General features: G+C 30.4%; 1 protein-coding gene across 1 annotated transcript; it reads left to right on the forward strand.

Moving 5' to 3' along the window:
• LOC127735402 (transcription factor LBX1-like) lies at positions 1-23,772 on the forward strand. The gene is made up of 2 exons (XM_052245579.1): positions 1-1,338; positions 23,028-23,772. Exons 1-2 carry the CDS (start codon positions 924-926, stop codon positions 23,546-23,548), a joined length of 936 nt encoding a protein of 311 aa, XP_052101539.1. The 5' UTR covers positions 1-923; the 3' UTR covers positions 23,549-23,772.
• Positions 23,773-24,023: the final 251 nt, after the last annotated feature.

A 24,023-nucleotide genomic window follows, 5' to 3' on the forward strand; every position in this document is an offset into this window, starting at 1 on the left:
CAATATATCTGTAAATTGACCAGAAACATCATAAAAAGTGGCAAATCATAAGAGAGCGTTGCAGACTTTCAAAGGTTTGTTATTAGCATTTAATCACCATTTGAAATTTCATGACTGTCATTTGTGAGAAATAAGGGTTCCAATAATACTACACAATTGGCCAGTAATTAATTCTATAATCTTAAACACTAGCAATTGTTAAGCCTACACTAACAACAAACTTTGCTAATTTAATATCATCTTCAGATGCATGTCAACAAACAGCAGTCTTGATTACAAAGTGAATTGCACCATGGGAAGGCGGTAACAACACATTGGTTAGATCGAGTTGTTTTCTCCTCCTCTTTAGTAATAAAAATTTTCTGAAGTAGCCGTGTAATCCCATTATACTTGAAATCTTTTGTAGCGTCCACTTATTAATAATGGAATTTTTACTTGAACATGTGTCTGAAATTTGAATCTGGATACTGAAATAATCACCGTTGACCACAGGTTACCGAACATCCACTTGCAGCATTTTTCCGAAGGTGCATTCCGTTATCATTAATAATTAGTTTGAATTAATATTTCGTTAACCATAATCATCATCATCGAATTTACCTCCGGCAATTAGTTTTCTATGATCGTCAGCGAAAGTTACATGATAGACAAAACGTTTCACGCCTGATGGTGGTTCTTTACCCAGAGGGTGTTTAGGTAATGCGCAGACGACACATTTATCAGTTAAAGTCCCCCGTCAGTCAATCACTTGGAAATCGGCCTCGACTTGAAGTTTTGTTTATGTACTGAAAAGTTGTATAGTTCTTTTTTGATGTTTATTGCAAATTTATGGTTTTTTCTTTATGTTGTTAAGTCATAAGAGAAGAAAATTAAAATTATAACGGAGAATTCGTTATTATTCACAAAATTTTCAAAGTGTCCAAATGAAAATAATGTCTACTTCGAGTGGAGTAAGTGATTCTGAAGACAGTTGCAGAGACCAATATGAACCAATAAGGAAATTAGCAATGGTCCAAATCCATCCTCCGAGAAATCCAAACAAACCATTTACATCATTTTGTATAAAGGATATACTGTCATCAAACAATGTGTCTCATCATCAAAGAAACTTTCATTTTAATAATTGTGCAAATTCAAGAATTGTGCGCCCTTGGGACATTCGTTCAAGTTCTGGAAGAGATAGTGAACTTTCATCGGATGCAGAAGATGAAGAAATAAATGTTGATGATGACGAACCGGTCCACCAGATTAACAAATCGAACAAAGTGTCTCCCCTAGATGCACTGATGGAAATGGCAAACAAAACATTTGAGGGTCTAGAAACAGCGGAATCTGCAGGTATATAAATACATAATTTGTCTTTTATTTATAAAATAATATACTATCCTCTGCTTGAGGTCATTTGAAGAAAATAATAAAAACTCAATAATTCTTTAATTTTATTTTTTTTGGTGTTTTTATTGAAAACTCTTCTGGTATATATTTACTTTTATATTTTTGTTTTACACGCGTTTTTTACTTTTTAATATTTTAATTCTTATTTGATTATTATTTTCAACGAGTTATATATGCCAAAAAAATCATTTATTATTATTTGTGTTAATAAATAATGTGTGAAATTAATAAATTCGCTATTTGCAAGTGACACTGACAATTAACAGTATATTTTATGACGGGAGATATTTTTGTATCAAGAAATGTTTCATAAATATATAAAAAGATGAATAAATTTAATGTTACCGACCCATATTTGATGCATAAATTTGCTTAAAACGAATGCATGTTATTCATATTTATAACTTTGCGGCAAAACTTCCAAAGGAAAATAATTAATGTTCGAAATTTTTCTTAATTTCTATTATATAGCTAGATTTTAAAGATAAAACACCTTCCAATATTGTTACATTATTTATCTGTAACAATTGGTGTAATTTTGTTGATTTACAACAAGCGGTCCTTTTGATATAAACTAAATAAAAGTGAAATTTGTCAGTCCATTAAATAAAGATGAGACAATAATGGTCAAGATAACACATAAAAACAGCCAGTGGTCATACAACAGTCAATTATGACCCGCTTGACCATAATAGAAAGTTCTTTTAACATCTTTATTCCATGAAGCAATTACTTAAATGATTAATTGAGAGAAGAAGGGAACATATTTTGAAGATGTAGATTTTTGTACTACTATGTATGCTTTGCAAACGATCAGAGGCCGACCACATGTGCCTGCTGGTCAGTTGTATATTTCATGGTCATTAACTTTCTTGTAGCTTCTAGCACATCACTAAATCATGACAAATTAGTATACTAAGTAGGTGTGAAAGAACATAATGATATCTAAATAATGTTTGTTTCTAACTTTTGTCTTACTAACATGTGAAAATGACCATTGGAAGGTAATGATTTTGGCAGATAATCACTGCCAAACAGTAATTTAAGATCTATAGATAAATGTTTCACTTTGAAATCTCTCTAGTTACGAGTGTAACAGATATTCACATTTCTACCTACACTTGCTGTTACTAACTTAGGTTTTTCTTTTAATTAATTTTGACATCTAAATAATATTTATGCTGAATATAAGAAAATGAAATTACCATGACACAAATATCAAGAACCTTGAAACAAAAGGAAAAAGTTAATAGTGATTTTTTTTCATCCCGATGATACAAATTTATCAATTCTTTTTAAAATTTTCTTTAAAAAAATATATTGAAAAATAAAAATCGCGCACAAATGACAGATCAAAATATATTTAAAGTATATATGAATAAAGATTTTCAAATTGTGATTGGAAATTAGAGGATAAAACTTTACCGTGGTCCTGAATTGACCCAACATTTGCTGTAGCCTTTGTGGTTCATTAGCATTATGGTCAAAGTTTCAAAATGGTTAAACTTTATGCCAAATAACATTAAATAAAGTATGTAAAAATGTATTGCATTAAAATTCACATTATTTGTTATTATTTACGAGGTGTTTTTCTGTTTAATTTTGCTATTTTTGAATTGTCATATTATTTCTCCCACTTATGAAAGATTTTTACGACAGGTTAGGCCCTGATTAAGATCGCTTTCATTTAATTTTAAAAACGCCATCACATATTAAATATGATATATGTTTCACGGATAATAATTATGAAATTTTTAGTAGTCGTGGGCGATCTCCAAATTTATACACATACGTTGGTACTTTTTAGTTTGTATTCAAATATGCATATTTTATTGAAACCTTCGTAATGATTTATATTTGTTTTGTATCAACTTTACTTCATCGTCCATTCCAAAATTGTCTACAAAAAATCCCTTAGTTTGGTAGAAAAGGTAAACATTCACTTTTAAATTAATTATCATAAAGTTATGTACACATAAATGTATATTTCTGTGGTATTTTTCACGTCGAAATTATGAATACGTTAGGAAATATAAATGTTTTAAAACACATTCATGACTCTGTGCAATTTATTCGTCACAAAATCATTTAGAAGAGTGATTAATTAAATAACCATGTATCACTAAATGTTTCTTGTCATCTAAAGTCAATCATATGATATATCATAATCTCCAAAATTGTGTCAAAAATATTTAACCACTTTATTATATTCATAATTTTTTATAGTTTCGATATATCTTTAAAATGCAGTCAAATTCGAAGCAATCTTGCAGACAAAGTCCAACGTTGTTTTCCTGAAAACACTAACCATCATTGTAAGGGCATTTAAGCACATGATATATTTAAAAAAGTTTAAGACATACTAGTATATATTAATATGATAATAATTTGTATACACTTCATAAATATCTCTCTTTATTAAAAATATAAACCCTTTAAAAACATTTAAAGCGAAATCAGAATTAAAAGTTTGTCCTCATTATTTTACAATATGATTTTTATTCATAAATAATTTTGTCAGCCTAGCTTAGCGTATTAGATGTGATGACATGACGAATAGTTCACATTAAAGTAACCACAAAAGATCAGCGAGTTTATTTCAAGTAGTCCATGTAATAAAATGTGCTGTAACAATCCTATATGATATAGCTGCACCCGATGTCCCTTAACATTTTACCGAAATCCTAACCCGAATAATTCAGTCGTGATCATTCGATGCTCTACAATGGCTATATTTACATAAACCTCGCGATTCGGTGGGTCGATCACGTGGAGGGCCTGAATTATTCGGGTTACCGAAATCAAAGTCTACTGATCCCTCGCAAAGAATGGAGGAAACTTTTGGGTGATATTTTCATAATCAATGTTTCAGGGCAGAGCTCTGGTTACAATGGTCAAAAACTAATAAATTTATACTGTACAAATATTGACACAACAAAATAAGTGGTCTTAAACTTAAAAGTTAAAATATCTATATAAAAAAAAAATTACGAAATTCTCGAAAACAGATTTTTACTCTCTTTTTTGATGGATCCCCTTGTATTTAGATATTTTTCTTCTATTAGACTTAAAAATAGAAAACATGAACTGAAACTTTAATTCAAATAAGCAAATTTAGAAAATAAGGAAATATGATTACATAAAAGTTCCTTAAAAACATAGATCGCAACGTTCTACTTACGCATATCATCTTCATATGACAATTTAGTACCATTTTAACTTCTCCTTTTGCAAAGAAGGAGCTTATTAACAAAACTAATATTTTTCAAGTGTTAAGTTTTCAACAAATAAAATGGAGTTTCTGAATATATATACCTTTACGATTACATATAATCTATATCTCATACGGGTACATATAATTATTGAACTGAAAAATGATCTTCGCATGTATTGAACGAATCAATGCATTTAGAATGTTATAAAGGAATTGATTGAACTGTCCATAATTGCATCTTCTTGAAAGCCTCGTTTATGCGGGGATGTTTTGATATTTTCCCATTTCAGCAATTAAAGATATAACGTTACATGCTATACAATGCATGTATATCATGCATATTTTCAAACAAAAACTTAAAAAAGAAATACATCTAATGGTTTGAAACCTATGTTAATTCTCACCTGAATTTAACTGAAATGATAAATTTTAAAATAATGGAAAAATTAATAGTAAAAGCATCTGTCTGAAAAATCCAAACCCAACAATACCTGGACACAGATGTCTTTGCTATTCAAACACTTTTTCTTTTGAATTCAGCCACATGGTTAAGAATTTTGAACAGTATTTTGTACTTTAGATAAACGAATTGTAATTATGATAATTTATAAAATTTATGCTTTGAATTATGAATTATATTAAATGCCTGTATATTTTAATAAAATTCAGTTTAGCCGGTACAAACCATATGAATATGTAATAACTACAATAAATTACATTGGCGGGTTACAATGTCCAATTATAGCTAATAAATTACAGAGCATTACTTTCCAGAACGTGTGTATTTTGAGTCCATAGCATGTCAAAAATGTTAGACTTTTATTTTCTTTAGAAAATACGGTGTATAAAATTGAATCACTCCTACGGACATTGTTTCCTGCATATATGTTTTTTTTCCCATTTTGTTTCTTAAATCCATTATGTACACCTGTCCCGTTTATTATTTCCAAATAAATCTTGAAAATTTCAACAGTAGAATAAATTGCTTTTATTTATGTAATAACTAAAGATGCAGATGCAAGCATACCTATATGTCAACGCACAAACGACATGACACCGTCAAAAATATCAGCTCAAAAATACCCATTAGCGTTGCATTATTGTAAAAAACATACCATTTAGGTAATTATTATTGAATGTTAATTTATAACATAAAAGAACAATTATGTCTTTAAGTACTTGCTGTACTAAACAACTCGAAGCACAACTCGATGGTTCGAACATATTAGTATGTATAGTCATGTTTCATTAAGAAATAAAATCTCAAATCCATCATGTGACAGGTTTACTACTTATAATTTTTATAAGAAACAGGACTATGCAAAGAGTGCTATACAATTATAAGGAAAAGTGTGTATGTATGACATGTCGAAATGTAAACCCTGGCATTATATAGCTTCATTGTCCAAACATGAGTTTCTAATGAAGGCTCCTATATTGCTGTAATATTGCATACACTATTTTCAGTTAACGCCAGTTGCATACATGACATTCGTTTATCAAGTGAATATCTTGTAAAATTCTTGCTGTTTAGAAATACCCTATATGCATTTATGCCAGTTGTGTAACAGAACGTTCATTAAGAGTATTGTAGAAAATTTTCGAAAATATATTATCGGATTCATTCAAAATCGTATTTGGTCATTCCTACAGAAATTTATTTTGGTCACATGTTGCAAGGCCTTCTTTAGGTCATTGAAAAAAATATTAAAACGCGTTTACTGCGTTGCCACATGTAGATTATAAAAAAAATTCAGTGTCTTAAAAACTTTTTTAAATAGCCATATTATTCATAAGCGTTGCATTGCAACAATGTGGCTGGCATATATACGTAATTTCAATTATAAGGATTTAATACCCATTTATAACCATTATTATAATGTACATTTGTTTTCTACTAATATTTTGTTTTCAATATGTTATTTTGAATTTCATTTTTAATTGTCATACAGTTTTTAAACTTTTCTTTTTCTTCAGAAAGCATATTCCTATTATTTAAAAGACATCCAACCCCCCTCGTCAACGTGCAAATGTCAGAGGCGTCCGTATCTATTTGTTAAAAAAAATGTACACACAATGTCCATCTTGGTTTTGATCCATAATCAAAGGCTCGTCCTTTTTTTATTTTTAATTTATAAAACTAATGACATAAATGTATCTTTATTCTTTTTTTTTGTTTGTTTTGAAATTATTAGTCATTGCGTAAGATCATGTCATCTTTAACCATGCATGACGTTGCTTTTTGAAATCTATACCGAATTTCGTTATACTCCATATTGAGTATAACGAAAATTCAGAGTTCTATATTTTAATTAGACTGACCGAAGCATATCCACGAATATTAAAATGTAAACGTAGATTTATATATCAGTTGGTTATAAGTACTTTGTGCTTAATTTCAATAATTTTGAGCATTGTTATAGAGTTAAATGCTTTCTTAACTAATTTTATTGTAAAGTTTTCTATATATTCACGGCTTTATTCCGCAAATCGAGGTTAAAAAGACAGAGGATTTGAATTTTGCGTCCGTCAAAAGTTGAGGTGTCTGTCCCATGTTAGAAACGTCGTCAGTTGTTGTCTCTTTCTGTTTCTTTCTTCTTCTCTATTGTACTATGTTAAGATCATGGTGTTGATGAGATGTATTTGATAGTTCCTGTTATATTTAGTAATACCTTGGTATACTTAGTCGATTGAGAACTCGCAATTGTGCTAAAGCGCTACATATTGTCTATTGAACAGGGCTACACATTGACTTCTACTATACTACTAGTGTTTTGGAAATTTTTGAGTCATTGGGGTTGCTATCTCGATTAATTACTTTTATTCATATATATTGACATGTTAACTTTGCGTGGAATCTGTCTTTCCTGTGTTGTTTTTTTTTCACTCTTAAACGTATTTATACCTGCTTTACTTGTTCTAATAGAGCTTTGACCGTATACTTGTGAGTAAATTAACCAGGGAAAAATCATTCATGTTTTATTTCTAAAACTTCCCTCAGTTTTCATCACTAGCCTTTTTACGAAGTTCCAAGATTGTCTATTACTATATACTTTGTATTCGGTAATTATAGTTAAATCGTATCGTCTTATTTTGTTTTTGTTATAAGTATCATCATCTTTGCGAACGGTATCGGCTGCAGCATTCCCAAGACATCGCGATATGCCAATTTAAGTGCATGGTTGAATGAGGAGCGGCGTCTCTTTTCTTATAGATTTTCTGTATATAATATCATTTTCCATATTCATTCATCCCCTTTTCAACAATTTCTTGTTATTTGGCTTTAAAAAAGCAACATTAATTTAGTTGATCAATCCGTATTCTGTTAGCGTATAACTTGATTTATTAGAAATAGCTTGTTTGGATGCTTAAAGCAGAAATTACAGATTTGTTTTGCCACTAATTATTTGATTTGAAATGAATATAAATGACCAGTTGTTCTTTTGTTTATTTATTTAATGGATTTGAAAGCCAAGTATTGCAATCAGTTTTATTTGTGGTGGAAACCGTAAAGAAGGAAAGGACGAACCAACAATTTTCACCCAGATACATACTACAATTCAAGTCACATTGAAACAACCCAAAAGTTCGACACGTATTAAAACCTATACCGTCAATGACCATAACTCTGAAATGTTGTATTATATCACGAGGGCAATGGTTGCACCTTTTCTTTGATAAGACCTTATGATATATCATGCCACAGATTTAACTTTTATTTTAATTATTCCTCATGAATAGAACAGTGATATCCCTTGTATGTAAATAAAGATAACTTAGATTAAAAAAATTAAAATAAATGTTGAGAATACGTTAATATTAAATAATGAGACAGAAATCAAATGACACAAAAATAAACACCAAAAGACAATAAGTTGGTATTGAGTTGGAAGAGGTTGAAATATAACTGTCTGTATATACAAATTTTGCCAAGAAATTATCTCCAGTTCGACATCAGATTTGATCCATAATAATAATGATGCAATTTTTAAAGAAGCAACTTATTGATTTTGGAACGAGAAGATAACTACAACCGGAACTTACAAAATTTCTTAATTCAGCTGGTATATTTCTCATGGCATTTATATTTTGATAGGTTCTTTGGAGAAATGGGAAATATAAGACAGAACGTTTCTAATGTCTATCCGAAACTTGAGTTTCCTGATCCTGCGTACTGTTATATAGTAACTGCTATTTTCCATAAAATGTGGACTTTTTTTCGTTCTTAAGTGTGAATGACGATGAGGTCATTCATAATTGATTTCAGATTGAAACTTATAAGATCAGATTGAAACTTATAAGATAAAGCTTTATATTTTGGGAAATTGCCATGTTCAGATTCAGTTTTAAACTTAGTTTAAAACTGAACATACTCTTTGACTGATGGAAAAGTTTTGACATTAAGAATAGTTTCAGTTTAACTTTGGCTTTTAAGGAATATCTATGCCATTGCATTCGAGTGTTTACGGGATAATATAGTCATATGTCAGAACGTCCTAAACAATACTATAAAGCAAATTCAACTCCATTTATATGTATAAATTAGCTTGAAAATTGGCATGATGTTATATTGTGGTATGGTGATATGCACGTGAAACCGTTAACTGACAAGTGGATTGGTGTTCAAGTTATACCCCTTTTCTATTTTGTGAAAAAAAATTAAATGATCATGAATAATACTTATCATGTCTGCTATTGCAACATGCTTTGCAGAATTTACAATTACAGACTGTCAGATCATTATAAGAATATGTGCATATGGTCATCCTAAATAAGACCGAGTGACACTGTTCACAGATCCTGCTACATTCTTTAACCGATTTTCACGAAAGTTTATATATATATAGTAATGATTAAGATTGAAGCTGACTTTGTGCATGTGATAATGGATTTCCGGTCTTTTCAATTTTCTCTTAGTTTCTATTTTCGTATAAATATTTTATTGTATCTTTGCAGAACTTAGTAATATTGTTAGATTCTTATAGAATGATATTTATAGTTTGCTAGTTTCCTTCGATTTTTGCTAGAGTTATATTTCCAGTTGACCCATTTCATCATTCCCTCCTTTCCGGTCAATAAGTGGAGAGTGAGTAGTCCAGTTATGAAGTTTTAGCACTATTACTATTTATTTATTTTATATAAAAAAGTATAACAAAAATACGATTGTAAATTCTGCATTTTTTTTAGCATGTTTCAATAACAGACATGATTGTATTATTCATGATCATTTATTTTTTTTTTCAAAATAGAATTTGAGCATAACTTGAACACCAATTCAAGTAAATTTAAAAAAAAGGGGGAAGTCCATAAAAACAGACAAAATCAAACGCGAGACATTATCAACTATAACGGAACGAATGGAAAACAACCGTCATCTTACTGAATTGGTTCAGACATTTTCCGAAGAATATGGTGGGTTAAACCTGTTTTTCAGCTAGTAAACCTCCCACTTGTAACGTTAGGGAGATATTTTAAAAATTACATTCCACGCAAGCGAGGCAGCGTTTGTTAGGAAGGATTTTTCTGTTTCTATCTGAAGTTATGGCATTGATATTTGCTTAGATTTATGAATATCACACACGAAACATCACTTTTGCAAATGCGTAAAGAAATACCTTTGCAAAATAGTACTCATATTTTATTTTATTTGTTGCATTGTATCATTAATATAATTATGACTATAATAGATATAAGAGACTGTAAACTCATTTTGTTATGAAATAAAAGTCTTTTTTGTAAGATTGATTATGCGCAGTTACAAATCCTACCTCGTTAGAAAGACATGAAATTTGGAAAACATATTATACGTCTAACTCAAAACGTTCCACGCAAGATACAAATATCTTTTCAACACAAACGGTAAAATCAAAGGTGTCACTCATCGTATCTTTCTGGTAACGAGCGTGGAATATTATGATGTATATTTCTTCAGCTAACATATTATCGCACAAACCACGCTTCATTTGAAGTAGATTAGATAAACTGTAGTAGTTTCCCATATCTTTTCAGTTCCAACAACCTAATGCAAACGGTACTTGATTTATGTTTTGTGCACGGTTGTTTTCCAATAATACAATGGGTTGTCCACATATCATAAAAGTGCACATTGTTACGAGAACTTGTTTTGAAATAAATCAAAATGCAATAATGTGACCTGCATAATTGTATTCGTTCTGTCAAAAAAGGCTTAACCGGTATATATATTGTTCCTAGATGCTATAATTGTCCAAAAGTTTGGTAAACATATTTCATTTGAAGTGAATTAAGTTGTACTTAGTAATATTTTGTTATATATAATTGGAACTGTTAATGCAGTTAATAATAGCCGTTAATAATACAGTTTCCACATCCATGGTAAATTTTCTGCACGTGGATGGTCTTGGAGTAGATTAGATAAACTGTAGTAGTTTCCCATATTTTTTCAGTTCCAACAACCTAAAGCAAACGGTACTTGATTTATGTTTTGTGCACGGTTGTTTTCCAATAATACAATGGGTTGTCCACATATCATAAAAGTGCACATTGTTACGAGAACTTGTTTTGAAATTAATGAAAACACAATAAGGTACCCTGCATAAATGTGTTCGTTCTGCAAAATGTGATATATATTTTAACTAAAAGTGACATTGCTGCTATACATATTATTCTTAGCTATTACATGTGTTCAATTGTCCAAAAGATTAGTATACATATTTCAATTAAAGTGATTTAAGTATTACTTAGTAATATTTTTTTATAGATGCAGTTAATAAATACCCCATCCATGGTAAATTTTCGGTGAAGGGTCATGAACAACGTATATGTTATATAACCTTATATGACTTTTCTTTGGTTGTATTTATTTTGTCAGATGTATTTAAAAGATTATGCGGTGTTTGATTAAAAATTTCCTTTTAAGTATTTTATAGTTTAATTAGTTTGTGTTAAAGTTTTCTTTTTTTATTAGCATATATACATGTATAAAGATCAATTTTGAAAATATTCGATTATCGAAGTATTGTCTTGGGTCATACATGTAGGGTTAAGTCCAGTCGCTGCTAAATAATGCATACGCATTAGCTGTAAATATAGAAAGAGTGGTGTTGGATATTCTCCCAGATACGGTTGATAATATGTCGGGAATAACGTTACAAACTATTACTGTGGATTCATTATAATTGATGAGATACAATTGTGTGGGTTTCGTGGGTATAGGTAAACCACGAATGTTAATGTTCAACACAGTACAAATTAACAACAGATCTATATGTAGACTTGGGCACGACATCAAATATCCACGACAATATTGTGTTTCCTCAATCCACAAACATTGGTATCCTCGAACTTAAATTAATCCACAGTACAATAACTTCTTTTATTGATCTGACATGATAAACGTTTTGAAAAGTTAGTTGTATCAGCATTTATCTTACCTCCTATAGATTTCTGGGGATATGATTGGTTAAAGGACTACACGTGGTGACTACATATATTTGATATAGGGTGTCCTGAAAAATATGGGGTTAGTTACCATATGGGATTAGTTACCATATGGGGTTAGTAAGAAGTTACTTCCTTTTCAAAACAAAAAAGAAATCTGAAAGATTTCAACAGACGAAGAAATTGATAATGAACGATTGAAATAAATTCATAAAACAAATTTAAAGCCAACAAGTTGTTATTGTTGGCATTTGTTTTTTGTATAGACAAATGAAAGTAGGTTCTTAATACTTAGTATTCGCTCGAATCCCCATATGGAATTTATTGACCCCATATATATCGTATTAGGTCACTAGCACATCATGTAACTAATAATACATCACTGTACTCTAGTTTGTGCTTTTGTTTGTTGTTATGTTTTATTTTTTTCTAGAATACTTGTTTCGTCTTATAATAATTTTCAACGTGTAATTTTTCTCGACTCCAGTTGATTTGAATTCTATATGTAAGTCAACGTTGTTCGTTCATTTGATATTTTCAAAATAATATAATACAATCTTTATTTGCAATTTACACAAAAAAAATAAATGTAGGAAAACAGTAAATAGGACGATTTTTTTTAGCTATACAAGTAAACCAATATAAAACGCATATAAGTATTCGTGATATGAACCTTTTAATTAATCAACCATGTGTTGTTTCTAAGGGTTGAGACAATATCAATGTTTTGAGCGGAGTAAGTTGAGTATAATTATGCTGGAGCAAAGATCAATATATTGTCATTAGTTTAGTTTTCTCGTTTGAATTACTTTACATTTGTCATTTCGGGGCCTTTTATAGCTGACTATGCGGTATGGGCCGTACGGTGACACATAATTGATAATTTTTGTGTCATTTGGTCTCTTGTGGAGAGCTGTCTCATTGGCAATCATTCCACATCTTCGTATTTTTATATAACTGTTAATTTCATGTAGTATGTGATCTTATAACTTACAACTGCATAAAATTGACTTCTCGTTCAAATACAGTATGTTATCTTATACCTGTACCTGGAGTTGAATCCTCACACATACACACATGAATTGCTTGAACACTATCTTTGAACTGAGTTTTCTGTTATATTTAGATGGCTTGTATTTGTTTGCTTGATTATTTATCTTTGACCAACTCTTATCATTGTCACTACGAGTTTGCTTGCATTGTTTTTCACAGCTGTGCATATCTCTAATTTAGTTTTTGTTCTTTCTCTAAATTTTGTTCAATGTGGTATTCTTTTTATAAAATTTTGTTATAAAGAACCTTGTTCATTGTGCTTTTTCTGTACAGTTAAATCGTACATAACATTATCAGTCTAGTCATTTTGATATTTTTGTTTAGGTTTATCAAAAAATGATAAGAGATATGGTCTATCATATATATGTTTACCAATGAGACACCCGTCCACCAAAGATCAAAGGACGTGGATGTGAGCTACTATATGTAGTCGTACCGCCTTCAACAATGAACAAAACCCATATCGCAATTTTGGGTCCTCAATGCTCTTCAATTTCGTACTATATGTGACCATCTTAACTTTTTTGATTCGAGCGTCACTGATGAGTCTTTTGTAGACGAAACGCGCGTCTGGCGTACACAATTTTAATCCTGGTATCTTATGATGAGTTTATCGTATATAAGAAGCTATAAAAGGCCACGGCATGAAACGGTCCACATTAACAAAAAAATCGGTACCAATTGAATTATCTTATATACATAGTTACATATGTTTCGTAAATATCAAACTTCCAAAATTTTGGCTACTTATTGTTTGAAATATAAAACTCACACTTTTATCACGCCGAAATGTCTGCTTGACTGCTTTTGTTTCAAAGATCGCTTTAAGAATTTTATTTCAAACCATAAGACATTTAAAAGATTGTTAAATAACAATTTGGTCTCTAGAACTTATATTTGTGTTTGCTATTAATGTCATTTTTGAGGTGATAGAAATCTGTTGTTATTTTATAGCATCTTTATTCGTCTCGAAAACAATATGATATCGTCTAAGCATTGAAATTTTTCTTTTTTCAGCACTATATAGTAAAGCTCTTTAATTTATGATCCGTGTTGTCTTTGATAACTAAAATGTATCATGAACTTGTGTATAGGTGTAGATTAAACAATAAAATGTGTAAAATACTGCAGAGATGAGTGACTTTCACAATGCATATACCGTTATATCTGTTACTCTCATCTGAAATAATATCCAGAAATTTCAAAAATCATTTATCTTTCGATATAAATGCAATTTTAGATAACAACGTGCGAAACTACGGAACCTAAAAACTCCATGATGACTTGTGGCTGTCCGTCGTCTGCTGTGTAAATATAGTATTTCGGTTGTTCCCTTTTTAAATGCTTTTCGAATTTGATTCAACTTTCTGTTTTTTTATGCATCTTACTTGATAGTTGTTTTGATGTTTGATGTTGTACTTTTGTACACATTACTGCTAAAGATTCCATCAAATAGCTCAAAACATCATACAGCACATCTGACGTTCTGAAATTTATCGACATATAATGGAAATATTTTTCATCTTTTTTCGATGATTGGTGTCCATAGGGAATTATATCACTTCATAATTTACTCTCTTACCAGTTTTGATCACCCAGGCAGGAACGAGTCTCGTGGAGTGCATACAAAAAGGCGCAAATCTGAACGCGTTTAAGCGAATGTAAAAGTCATCATCGAAACTGCGGAAAATTACATCCCACTGTTTCTTTGAAGTTGATACTTATTTTGTTGTTAGGCTGTTTCTTTTTCATTTTCTGAACGTAATTAACCCCCTGAAACCGACATACGATCGTTTAAAAGCATAAATGCTATGCAACCTTTCATTATTATAAATATATCAGTATTTATTAGGGTTAACTTTTCAATGTTCGATTGTATGAAGAGTGTTACGCCATGGCATATTTTCACCACTGCATTGTGTAATGAGCTATCACCGAAGACAGATAGTCACGTCCGAAAAAGATCTCGTCGCATACCGAAAAAATATTCATAGACGCCTCCCATCTTTTCCAATCAACATTCAGTGTTGTTGCGATGATTCTATGACGTTTTAGTTCTCACTTAAGTATTGAATGAAACGTTTTGTGATGTTGTTTAAAATATGCCTGTTTTCTTCTACAAACGGGAAAAAAAACAAAAATGGTGACTGGTCTATGCATCAAAGGAATAATTAAGTATTACATTTTGGTCAAATTTTGGAAAAACTTTTGTTAAATATCATCAAAAATAATATGGAATTATTGTAGGGGAGTAGTTTCATTGCACAATTTTGTTAATAAAAAGTGGTATTACACATTCATTATCTGTGAATATATCTATAATAAAGGAAACAGATGTGAAAATAATCTATAATTTAAAATATTTTTTGGCTTAATAAGCATGTTGATAAAGATTCGAAACACGGCCATTAACTTCCTTATCTATAATTTTCTTTTACTGTCCTGTATTGAAATTAACTACACAAAATCTTACGACGTCTTTTCCAAGAGCTCGAGCTTTCCTCAACTGTCCATGATGTCATGTATGAAATCTACAGAGGAAGTACAGCGACCGTTACCTTATTGCTAGAAGATCAGACCTAAATATCAGGAGATCCAGTTCTTCAAGTTTACGACAATTCTTTTTATCGTTACTTCTTCTATGTACCATTTGGTCATCCATTGGTTGAGAGAAAAAAGGGGATGGGAGGGGTTAGGAAGGGGTTATTCAAAACCAAGAACCCCATCACGTGTATGTGTGTCTGTCTAAAGTCAGTACAATGCCAGACATTTTCTTGATATATATTGTTAAGGCGTTTTTTTCCTGTAAATAATTTTATATTGATGCAAAATAAAACAGAAAAAGGCACGTAATAGGAAATTTTAAAAACAACGCCGTATGTAAAACAGGCACGAAGTTAAATAATATATAAGGTATATATATATCAGTTAAAGTTGAAGAATATATATTTCGGCACATTACAAAACCGTCTACATCTATAGCAAATATGCCAGTTGATGAAAAAGAACAATCAAATCATAGTTTACTTTAGTAAATGTCACGAAAATGTTACTTAATTACTTTTCTTCTTTTTTTTTCTGGTTATAAATTTATATGATTCCTAGTGAGGTTGGCTTTTAAATGTTTTCTTGAAAATGGATTATAAAAAAATCCTAGTAAAATCTGTGCTTGAAATAGGAGTGCTTGTTGCCCAGCATGTCCTCAGTCGTCAAAATGCATTCTGTCTGCGAAATTATGATAAATGTTTCTTGCAGTAATCAACCTTGTCAGTTTCTGAACAAGATATTCATTTCCTTTCATTTCTCTTGTTAGTATGTCATCAATTTAAAACAATTAGTTCGTCATGTTTCTTCGGTCAAAAGTAGACAAAGGAAGAGGAAAAGATACATGCTTGCGGATCTAAAGATTTTTTTCATTCCAGTTGTAGCTTCATTCGATAGTTACACTTTGTCATTAACATCGAATAAATATTTTTTCTGCATGCGAATTTCAATACCTGAACACAGTTAAGAGAATAGGTGAACTATAGGATGACGATGGTTTGTTTTAGAATGGTGTTAGAATATACCCGAGTCCTTGTCCGGGTTTTAGAGCTCCTGATTTTATACATTATTATCTCAAAGGAGAAGGTCCGGTAAGGGCTAATTTCGGCCTAAAATTTGAAGTACATCTGATGAAAGATTTTTGACATTTTTTAAACACTCAAGTGTCTACTTCAGTTGATTCAATTAGTTTATGTTAAAGATTTGAATTGATTTGATCATTAAAACAGCCCAAATTCAAGCTTCAAATATACCATAAAACGTCAATTTTCAGATGGTTTTCGTCTAAAATGAAAGTGGCCGCTTTCGTTTTCAGTCTCAACATTTATATATGTTATGTATTATCATTAAATACAACACATATTTAAATATTAAGACTGAACACAAGTGCAGCCACTTCCATTTTAGACAAAAACCTCTTTATATTAGCACACATGCTAGAATTGTGAAAATTTCTGTAATTTTGCATGAAATAATGATGCATGTCCATTATATTGTCAAAAACAGCCCATATTTATATAACATAAGTATTCTTCTTTCCAATAAATATCTAAAAGTGACATTTTTAACCACTTTGTAAAAACGCTATATTTTGGGGCCAAAAAGGGGTCTTACCGGGCCTACTCCTTTGTCTTGAACTAAGGATGTCTAAAATTTATTTTAGATATACAACCGTGAACATTTAGGTGGGTGAAATGTATAGAATTGTTTCTTATACCTAAATCACACAATTTAGGCTAGTATATTAGGTCCATATGATTAAAAATTATAGCTATTTCTAATTGTAAAGACATGGGAAGTCACAAAAGATACTGCGGGGACTGGGCAAAAAGAGGAATACTTAGACATTTAAATTTAGATTTTCATCCTCCTCAGCAAAGATATTTTGAGAAGGTGAAGATGCTGTTTTCAAACGAATTTATTAGGAATATTAAAGAAATACTTAAAAAAATTAAAATATGAAATTGAAGATGTGATCCCGAAGAGCACTATGATGAGGAATTAATTTTACACTCCATTTAAATTTAGAATTTCATTCTATTATCAAAGTTTTATTATCTTATTATTTTATACTGCACTTTTGGCTAAAGGGAGCAACAGGCTTATCTACTGATGAAGGTAATATTTTTGACTTTACCGCTTTATAATTATGTGAGTGGTAATGTCGTTAAAACAATGAGCAAGTTATTCATTTTGAAAAATCACCACTTGCGTCTCGTAAATAACCAACAAAGAGCCATTAGTTGCATAAATATCCTATGGTTCATGCTCATTAGCAAATAAATTAACCTTCTCTCAGTAGGCCTTGAAATAATAGACAGCTTAATTTGTGGTCAAGTTATGTGGTCATCGTGGTCATTAGGCTGATGAGAGATATGGTCATTAGCAGTGTGTTTGACACGACTAAATGCCTATTTGTGATGTAATTCACACTCATTTATCAACCATGTTAAGACGTCAAATCTTGAACCTGACTGAAAGTCAAATTTTGAAATCTCTATCTTGTTTATATCTCATAAATATTGTTACTGCAGAAGCAGGTAGCAGGTCGATTTAACTGAGTTTCGACTTAGCATATTTAATTTCAACGGCTATCAGGATTTCTTAGGAAACAAGTTAACATATGAATGATTTCTGCTGTAAATATAATATAAGACATTGTATAAACATTTTAGTAAAATAAAAATTTTAAGATACAATTTAAGCAGTGAAAATCATAACGGTAATGAATGACCCGTAGAAAAGACGAACAGCAGCCCACAAAGCATTACGCAATAACCTTAAGATTGGATAATGCGAACTTCACTAAAATACGGGATGAAACTCTGGGCAAGACGTTTCTGTCCCAGTTTTAGTGGCAAAGTCGTGTTGCTCAACAATTTTACTTAAAAAAAAACAACAACAACAAAAAGTGGTTGCATAAGTACACCACAATTCTGTAGTGAATGTCAGTATTTTTGTTTCTATCTATGTCGAGATTAAATGAACCTTAAATATAATGTTTTATTTATTTATTTGTTTCTTTTTTTTTTCTTTTTCTCTTTTTACTTTTTTTATTCATTTTGTCGAAGGATGTGGCTTAAAGATTTTAAATAGTCTTCAAAACATAACATAGAAACCGAAAGAATGGGGCAGTTCGAATTTATATTTATTTTGTGACACAGTATTATAACTAAATGTTCTTGGCAAAACAGTAACTATTATCTTTTTTTATAAGCCAGCAGATATGGAATAATGTCGGTAACTAATAACTTAAATTGGCTTATTTTTCCGTTAAATAAAACTCGCTGGTTGATTGATTTGTTTTCGAGATATAACCATTACCTTGCAATCATATTGTACCATAATACATTCCCCCAAGTACGCTGAATGCATGCATTTTTTGAGGTACAAGAGCAAGAAAAATTGTCAACTTGGATGTAAATGATTCTGAAAAATTGATGGCGCTACATAATTTACCGAGATTTAACTAAGTACACCTACAAGTGACCTTTCTTTCAAGTGTTTGACAGGATCGTTCGTCACCCATCATAACGATGTAAATTTCATTTGTCCCTTGATGATAATTTTCAGATACCAATCTTGTTACATGCCAGTTATATGTCATAATTTTTCAAGTTAATTAGTTCATCTATAATGAAAATTTATTCTTGCTTAAAAGTATCAAATTGCTGGAATAAACTGAACTGTCGTGATTGAGTAAAACTTTTGGGCAAACTTTGTGAAGAAAGAATATGCTTAAATGTAAGAAATTAACTACTAGTGCATTGTAGCCTTGCTGAATTGCTTTACCCATTTTTTCTTTTCTGTTCTCTGTTGTTTTGTGTTTTCCCCTTTTTTTAAACGACGACTAATGCTGCTATGTCATAAATATTACAGACTAAGGTATGGGTTTTACTCATTGTTGAAGGCCGTACGGTGACCTATAGTTCTTAATTTCTGTGTCATTTGGTCTCTTGTGGAGAGTTGTCTCATTAGCAATCATACCACATCTTCTTATTTTAATAGTTGCGCAACGATGTAATTTGACGCTATTTAAAGCACCGTTTTGATTTGAAAATATGATTTAGCTTTCCGTTATTATTGTTCTAAGATTTACAAATTAGATTTTTGTAATGGTTGTTTCTTTATTTATTTTGTTACAGAAGCTTATATGATACTTTGCCCTAAATTTATTGGCCGTATTCTTTTCTCCTAATTGTTCAGGTCAAGTCGGACATAAGAATAGATAACATAGAGTAATAAGATTTGACGAGATATGATCGTTTTCTACTAGCCAAAGGTGATAAAAGTCACACACAAAACCATAATCGGACACATCAAAAGTTGTCATCTGACAAAGATCAGTTGACCTACAGTCATACCAAATTATACAGAACCTGTTTAGTACACGGTGGGAGTTAGGTGGGAGTTTTCCCTTTTAGGTCATATTTCTGTGCAGCAAATATGTGATAGAGTGTAGCATTAACAGTTCTTTTAAATATTTCAATGAGTAATTTTCAAATGAAAGGGTTTCTACTCTCATACACTTTTAAATTTGATCTTCTAAACGGGTTGAGGACAGTAGCTAAAATTTAAAATTAACCTTTTTTGGGGGGAATACTGTAAAGTTTTGCAACTCTCGTTCAGATTTCACAAGATTTAAGTTATTGCTAAAGTAAATACGCAGAACAATAAGACAAAAAATTTGTACACACCAATTATTTTTTTGAATTTCATTGAATATTACTAAATGCTGTTTATTGTTATATTTCTTTTACACTGTTTATAATGAACATCTACGTCATTTTGGTTTCTTCTGAATAGTTTTCTCATTGGCAATTATACCACAACTCCTTATTTTATATTTAACAGGAAAATACACTTAAAAGCGTAAATAAGCTTTATTTAATGCTCAATTTTTTACCATTTTCCGTATCAGATTGTTAAAATGCTCCTGCATTTTTCTGTAGCACAAAATATGTTTTTCAGTTGATATTCTGACTTCTTCTTTCATTTGGAAAATTGAAGTTTGTTTTTTATTGCTGAAGTTTGAATCAATAACATTTCTGTGCCCTCAGGAAAAATGTAATACATTCAATTTGATCAGATAGAATCGTTTGTTAAACTTGTAAATGCGACACATCGGTCAAATTAAGCTGTTAAGGAATGCTTTGAAGCTTATTCACAGAAAGTATGATAAATTAACTGATCAATTAAGATAATTTATTTATCTTTCTTAGATGTACATAAACAGGTGGGACGGACTATTACTATCAATAATCTTCCAATACTTGCGTAAACACTGTGACAGGAAAGTGATGGGTAGTCAACTGGGCTTTTACTTTTTAAAGGGTTGTAAAAAGAGAGAGAAGACACAAAAAGTGCAATCAAAAACCATCAGTCAAAGAAAAAAATAAGACAACGCCATTACCAAAAATAAAAACGACTAAAAGATAAACAACAGTCCCGAAATCTTCTTGACTATTGATTAATTACCAATACTTTATTAATTAATTCTATGTCGAAATAATAATAATAATATTAAAAAGAAAGATAAATAACAAGTTTTACATGTAAACAAGTAACAAAGTCTTCTGATATTTTTTCGAGTCTAATTTTGTATTTGTATATTTACAGAGAATTTAGTTTACTAACTGAAATTTGGTTTCATAAACGAAATGTTCCACAATCTCAAAATGCAAAATAAACCGATTTTGAAATGTTCAATATATCTTTATACTCTGATTTAATAGTTTGATACATAGATTTTTAAGTCTTCGTTGATTTTTCTATATTGATTAATTCAAATGTTTACAAAAAAATTATGAAAATGCATAGTCTGGATTTTTCATTAAGGTGTTCACAAATTTAAAACATTCAAAAATAAGAAATTAGCAAGTGCAAAATTTCTTATAGTTGACAATTTATTATATATTTGTTTAATAATTCCTATGTTAACCTGGTCATGGATTATAATTAATAACTTCTGACGTTTATCAAGTTAATTAATGCAACCACAAAAGTTAAGCGTTATGATTTATTATGAACATGTTCTTTTAAAATGACAAACTTTTCTATTTATCAATTAATAAAATATGTATCTTGGATACTTTAATAGTTATGATTTACTTTAGAATGTGCTCTTTTGACAAGACGTGATTCATAAATATGTCAAAATTTATAATATAAGTTACAATTTCAATCAATGGAAAAATAATTTGAACTAATTTTACAGAAGACGTTTAATCGGTGAAATTGAAGTTACTGAAGAAAATGGTAACCAAGTTTAATTTGAGTTAACTCCCTTGTGTTAATTTTCTACCAAACTTTGAAATAAATATAATTTGAAAAAAATGTTTGTTTATGCTGCAATGATTTTCCAAAACTATATTTTATTTTATTGAAGTGACGAAAGACAGCAAAGTTCAAATTCTGTAATTATGATATTCAAAGATTTGAGGATGCCATCCAATTATTATATCCACTTTTCATACAAGGAAACAAGAGTCATTATTGTCATAACCTTGTACAGTTGTATTTAAATAAGCCTTTTACATTAGAATATAAGATTTTTCTAATGTGACAGATATGAGCCTTTAAGTTAATTGTACTGGTATGAACTTCTCTGCAACTGTCTACGAGAAGTAGTTAATGTTTCAACGTTAGCTACTTGTGACATTTTCACAACCAGTTTGTCCTAATATGACATTAAGTCTAATATATCTTTTTCTGGTTGGTTACCTCCTGTTAATGTTTTTGGTAGTTGGACAAAGGGAATAACTGCTTATATGATGTGACAGGGAAACACATATAAAATATAATATGGTTTAATTATGAAAATAGGAACATAATACCACACATGAACCAGAACTCACTTTTGTTTTTAATATTTCATAAAATGTTAACGATCTTGTCAAACTTAATAGCTTTTACAAACAAAGTACATTAAATGAAGTTGCATCAAGTACAGAGTAACCAAGGATTTAAAACAATTAGCAGATGGTTTATGTTTACTTGACCTTCACTTTACAATCAGTTCAGACGACGCGACGTCAAACTGCTCTATTGCTTCCGTCGTTCTTGTCCGTGTGCAATAAAGTATTTACTGAATGGTTTAGGGGCAACATATCTGTTTGAAATGAAACACATAGACTTGAATGAAGCATTAGCTCTTAGAAGACAAAAAAAACAGGAGAATAAATCTCGAAACCAAAAGATGTATGAAGCAAAAATGTAGTTAAAAAACAAATTATACATCTAATAGTTATAAGGTTTTTTTTATCTGAAAATAAACCATAAATTCAAAATATACTTAAATATATATATAAAAAAAAGAATCGCATGCATCGCCTACTTTTAATTTTTATTTGCAAATTTACAAAGTTTATTACTATGATTGTTTTTTTTTTCTATTTGACAGAAACAAAAAGAAGAGAACAGGCTGCTTTATTTGGTAAACATCAGCCTCCTAAAAAAAGGAGAAAGTCGAGAACCGCATTTACAAATCAACAAATTTACGAACTAGAAAAAAGATTTCTGTATCAAAAATATTTGACTCCTGCAGACAGGGATGAAATAGCTCAAACTCTGGGCCTAACCAACGCACAAGTCATAACTTGGTTTCAAAATAGAAGAGCAAAACTCAAAAGAGACCTCGAAGAACTTAAAAATGACGTTACAGCCGCTAATTCTGCTGGAGAAGAAACTGTAAAAGCTCTTCTTAATAGTGACGACGATTCACGTGACAGTTCATGGAGCCATTCTCCTCCTAAAGTCAAAAAGACATGTGTATCTGAAACTGTTTCACATGAGAGTGACAAACCTTTTTCAGAAATAAAAGAATCTACGTCAGGAAAGTCAAAAACGATATTTGAAAAACCCGAAAAACAGTCGGAAGGGGATGATTCCTCAGGAAATGAATCGGATGATAATTCTTCGTAGTTATTGTTTATTTATTATTTGGATGTTTGTAATGTTTTTTGCATATCATCATTATATATTGTGACTTCATGATAAATAGTCCCCCATTTTATGTGAAAATAGACAAAGTAAATAGACAAGAGGGTCTGAGTGATGAATCTTATGAAATCCAACACACGTTTATCAGAATATATCATTCTAATGTCTTGCATATACACGTTGAAATAAAAGAACTCGCAATTTTATGTGGCATTTAATGTGATTATCCATTTTATCATTTGCATTCAGCTTTAAAAATCAAGTTTGTTTTATGATTCAAATCGTCAAAATCCACAATAACATAACACTCGTTTTCTGTGTTTCTGTATTTGTATGATTAAAAGGTAGCAAAAAGAAAACCTCATCAAAGATAAATGATCGCTTATAATTTTGTACGCCAGGCGCGCGTTTCGTCAATAAAAAGACTCATCAGTGTGATGCTCGAACTGGGGCCAAA

This window comes from Mytilus californianus, unplaced genomic scaffold, assembly GCF_021869535.1.
Source record: "Mytilus californianus isolate M0D057914Y unplaced genomic scaffold, xbMytCali1.0.p SCAF_3, whole genome shotgun sequence".
Classification (NCBI taxonomy): domain Eukaryota; kingdom Metazoa; phylum Mollusca; class Bivalvia; order Mytilida; family Mytilidae; genus Mytilus; species Mytilus californianus.

Bases quoted from the DNA above. Each gene is read 5' to 3' on its own strand.
- LOC127735402 (XM_052245579.1), top strand. From the start codon at position 924: ATGAAAATAATGTCTACTTCGAGTGGAGTAAGTGATTCTGAAGACAGT. The intron at 1,339-23,027 runs GTATATAAATAC...TCTATTTGACAG, and splicing joins AGAAACAGCGGAATCTGCAG to AAACAAAAAGAAGAGAACAG.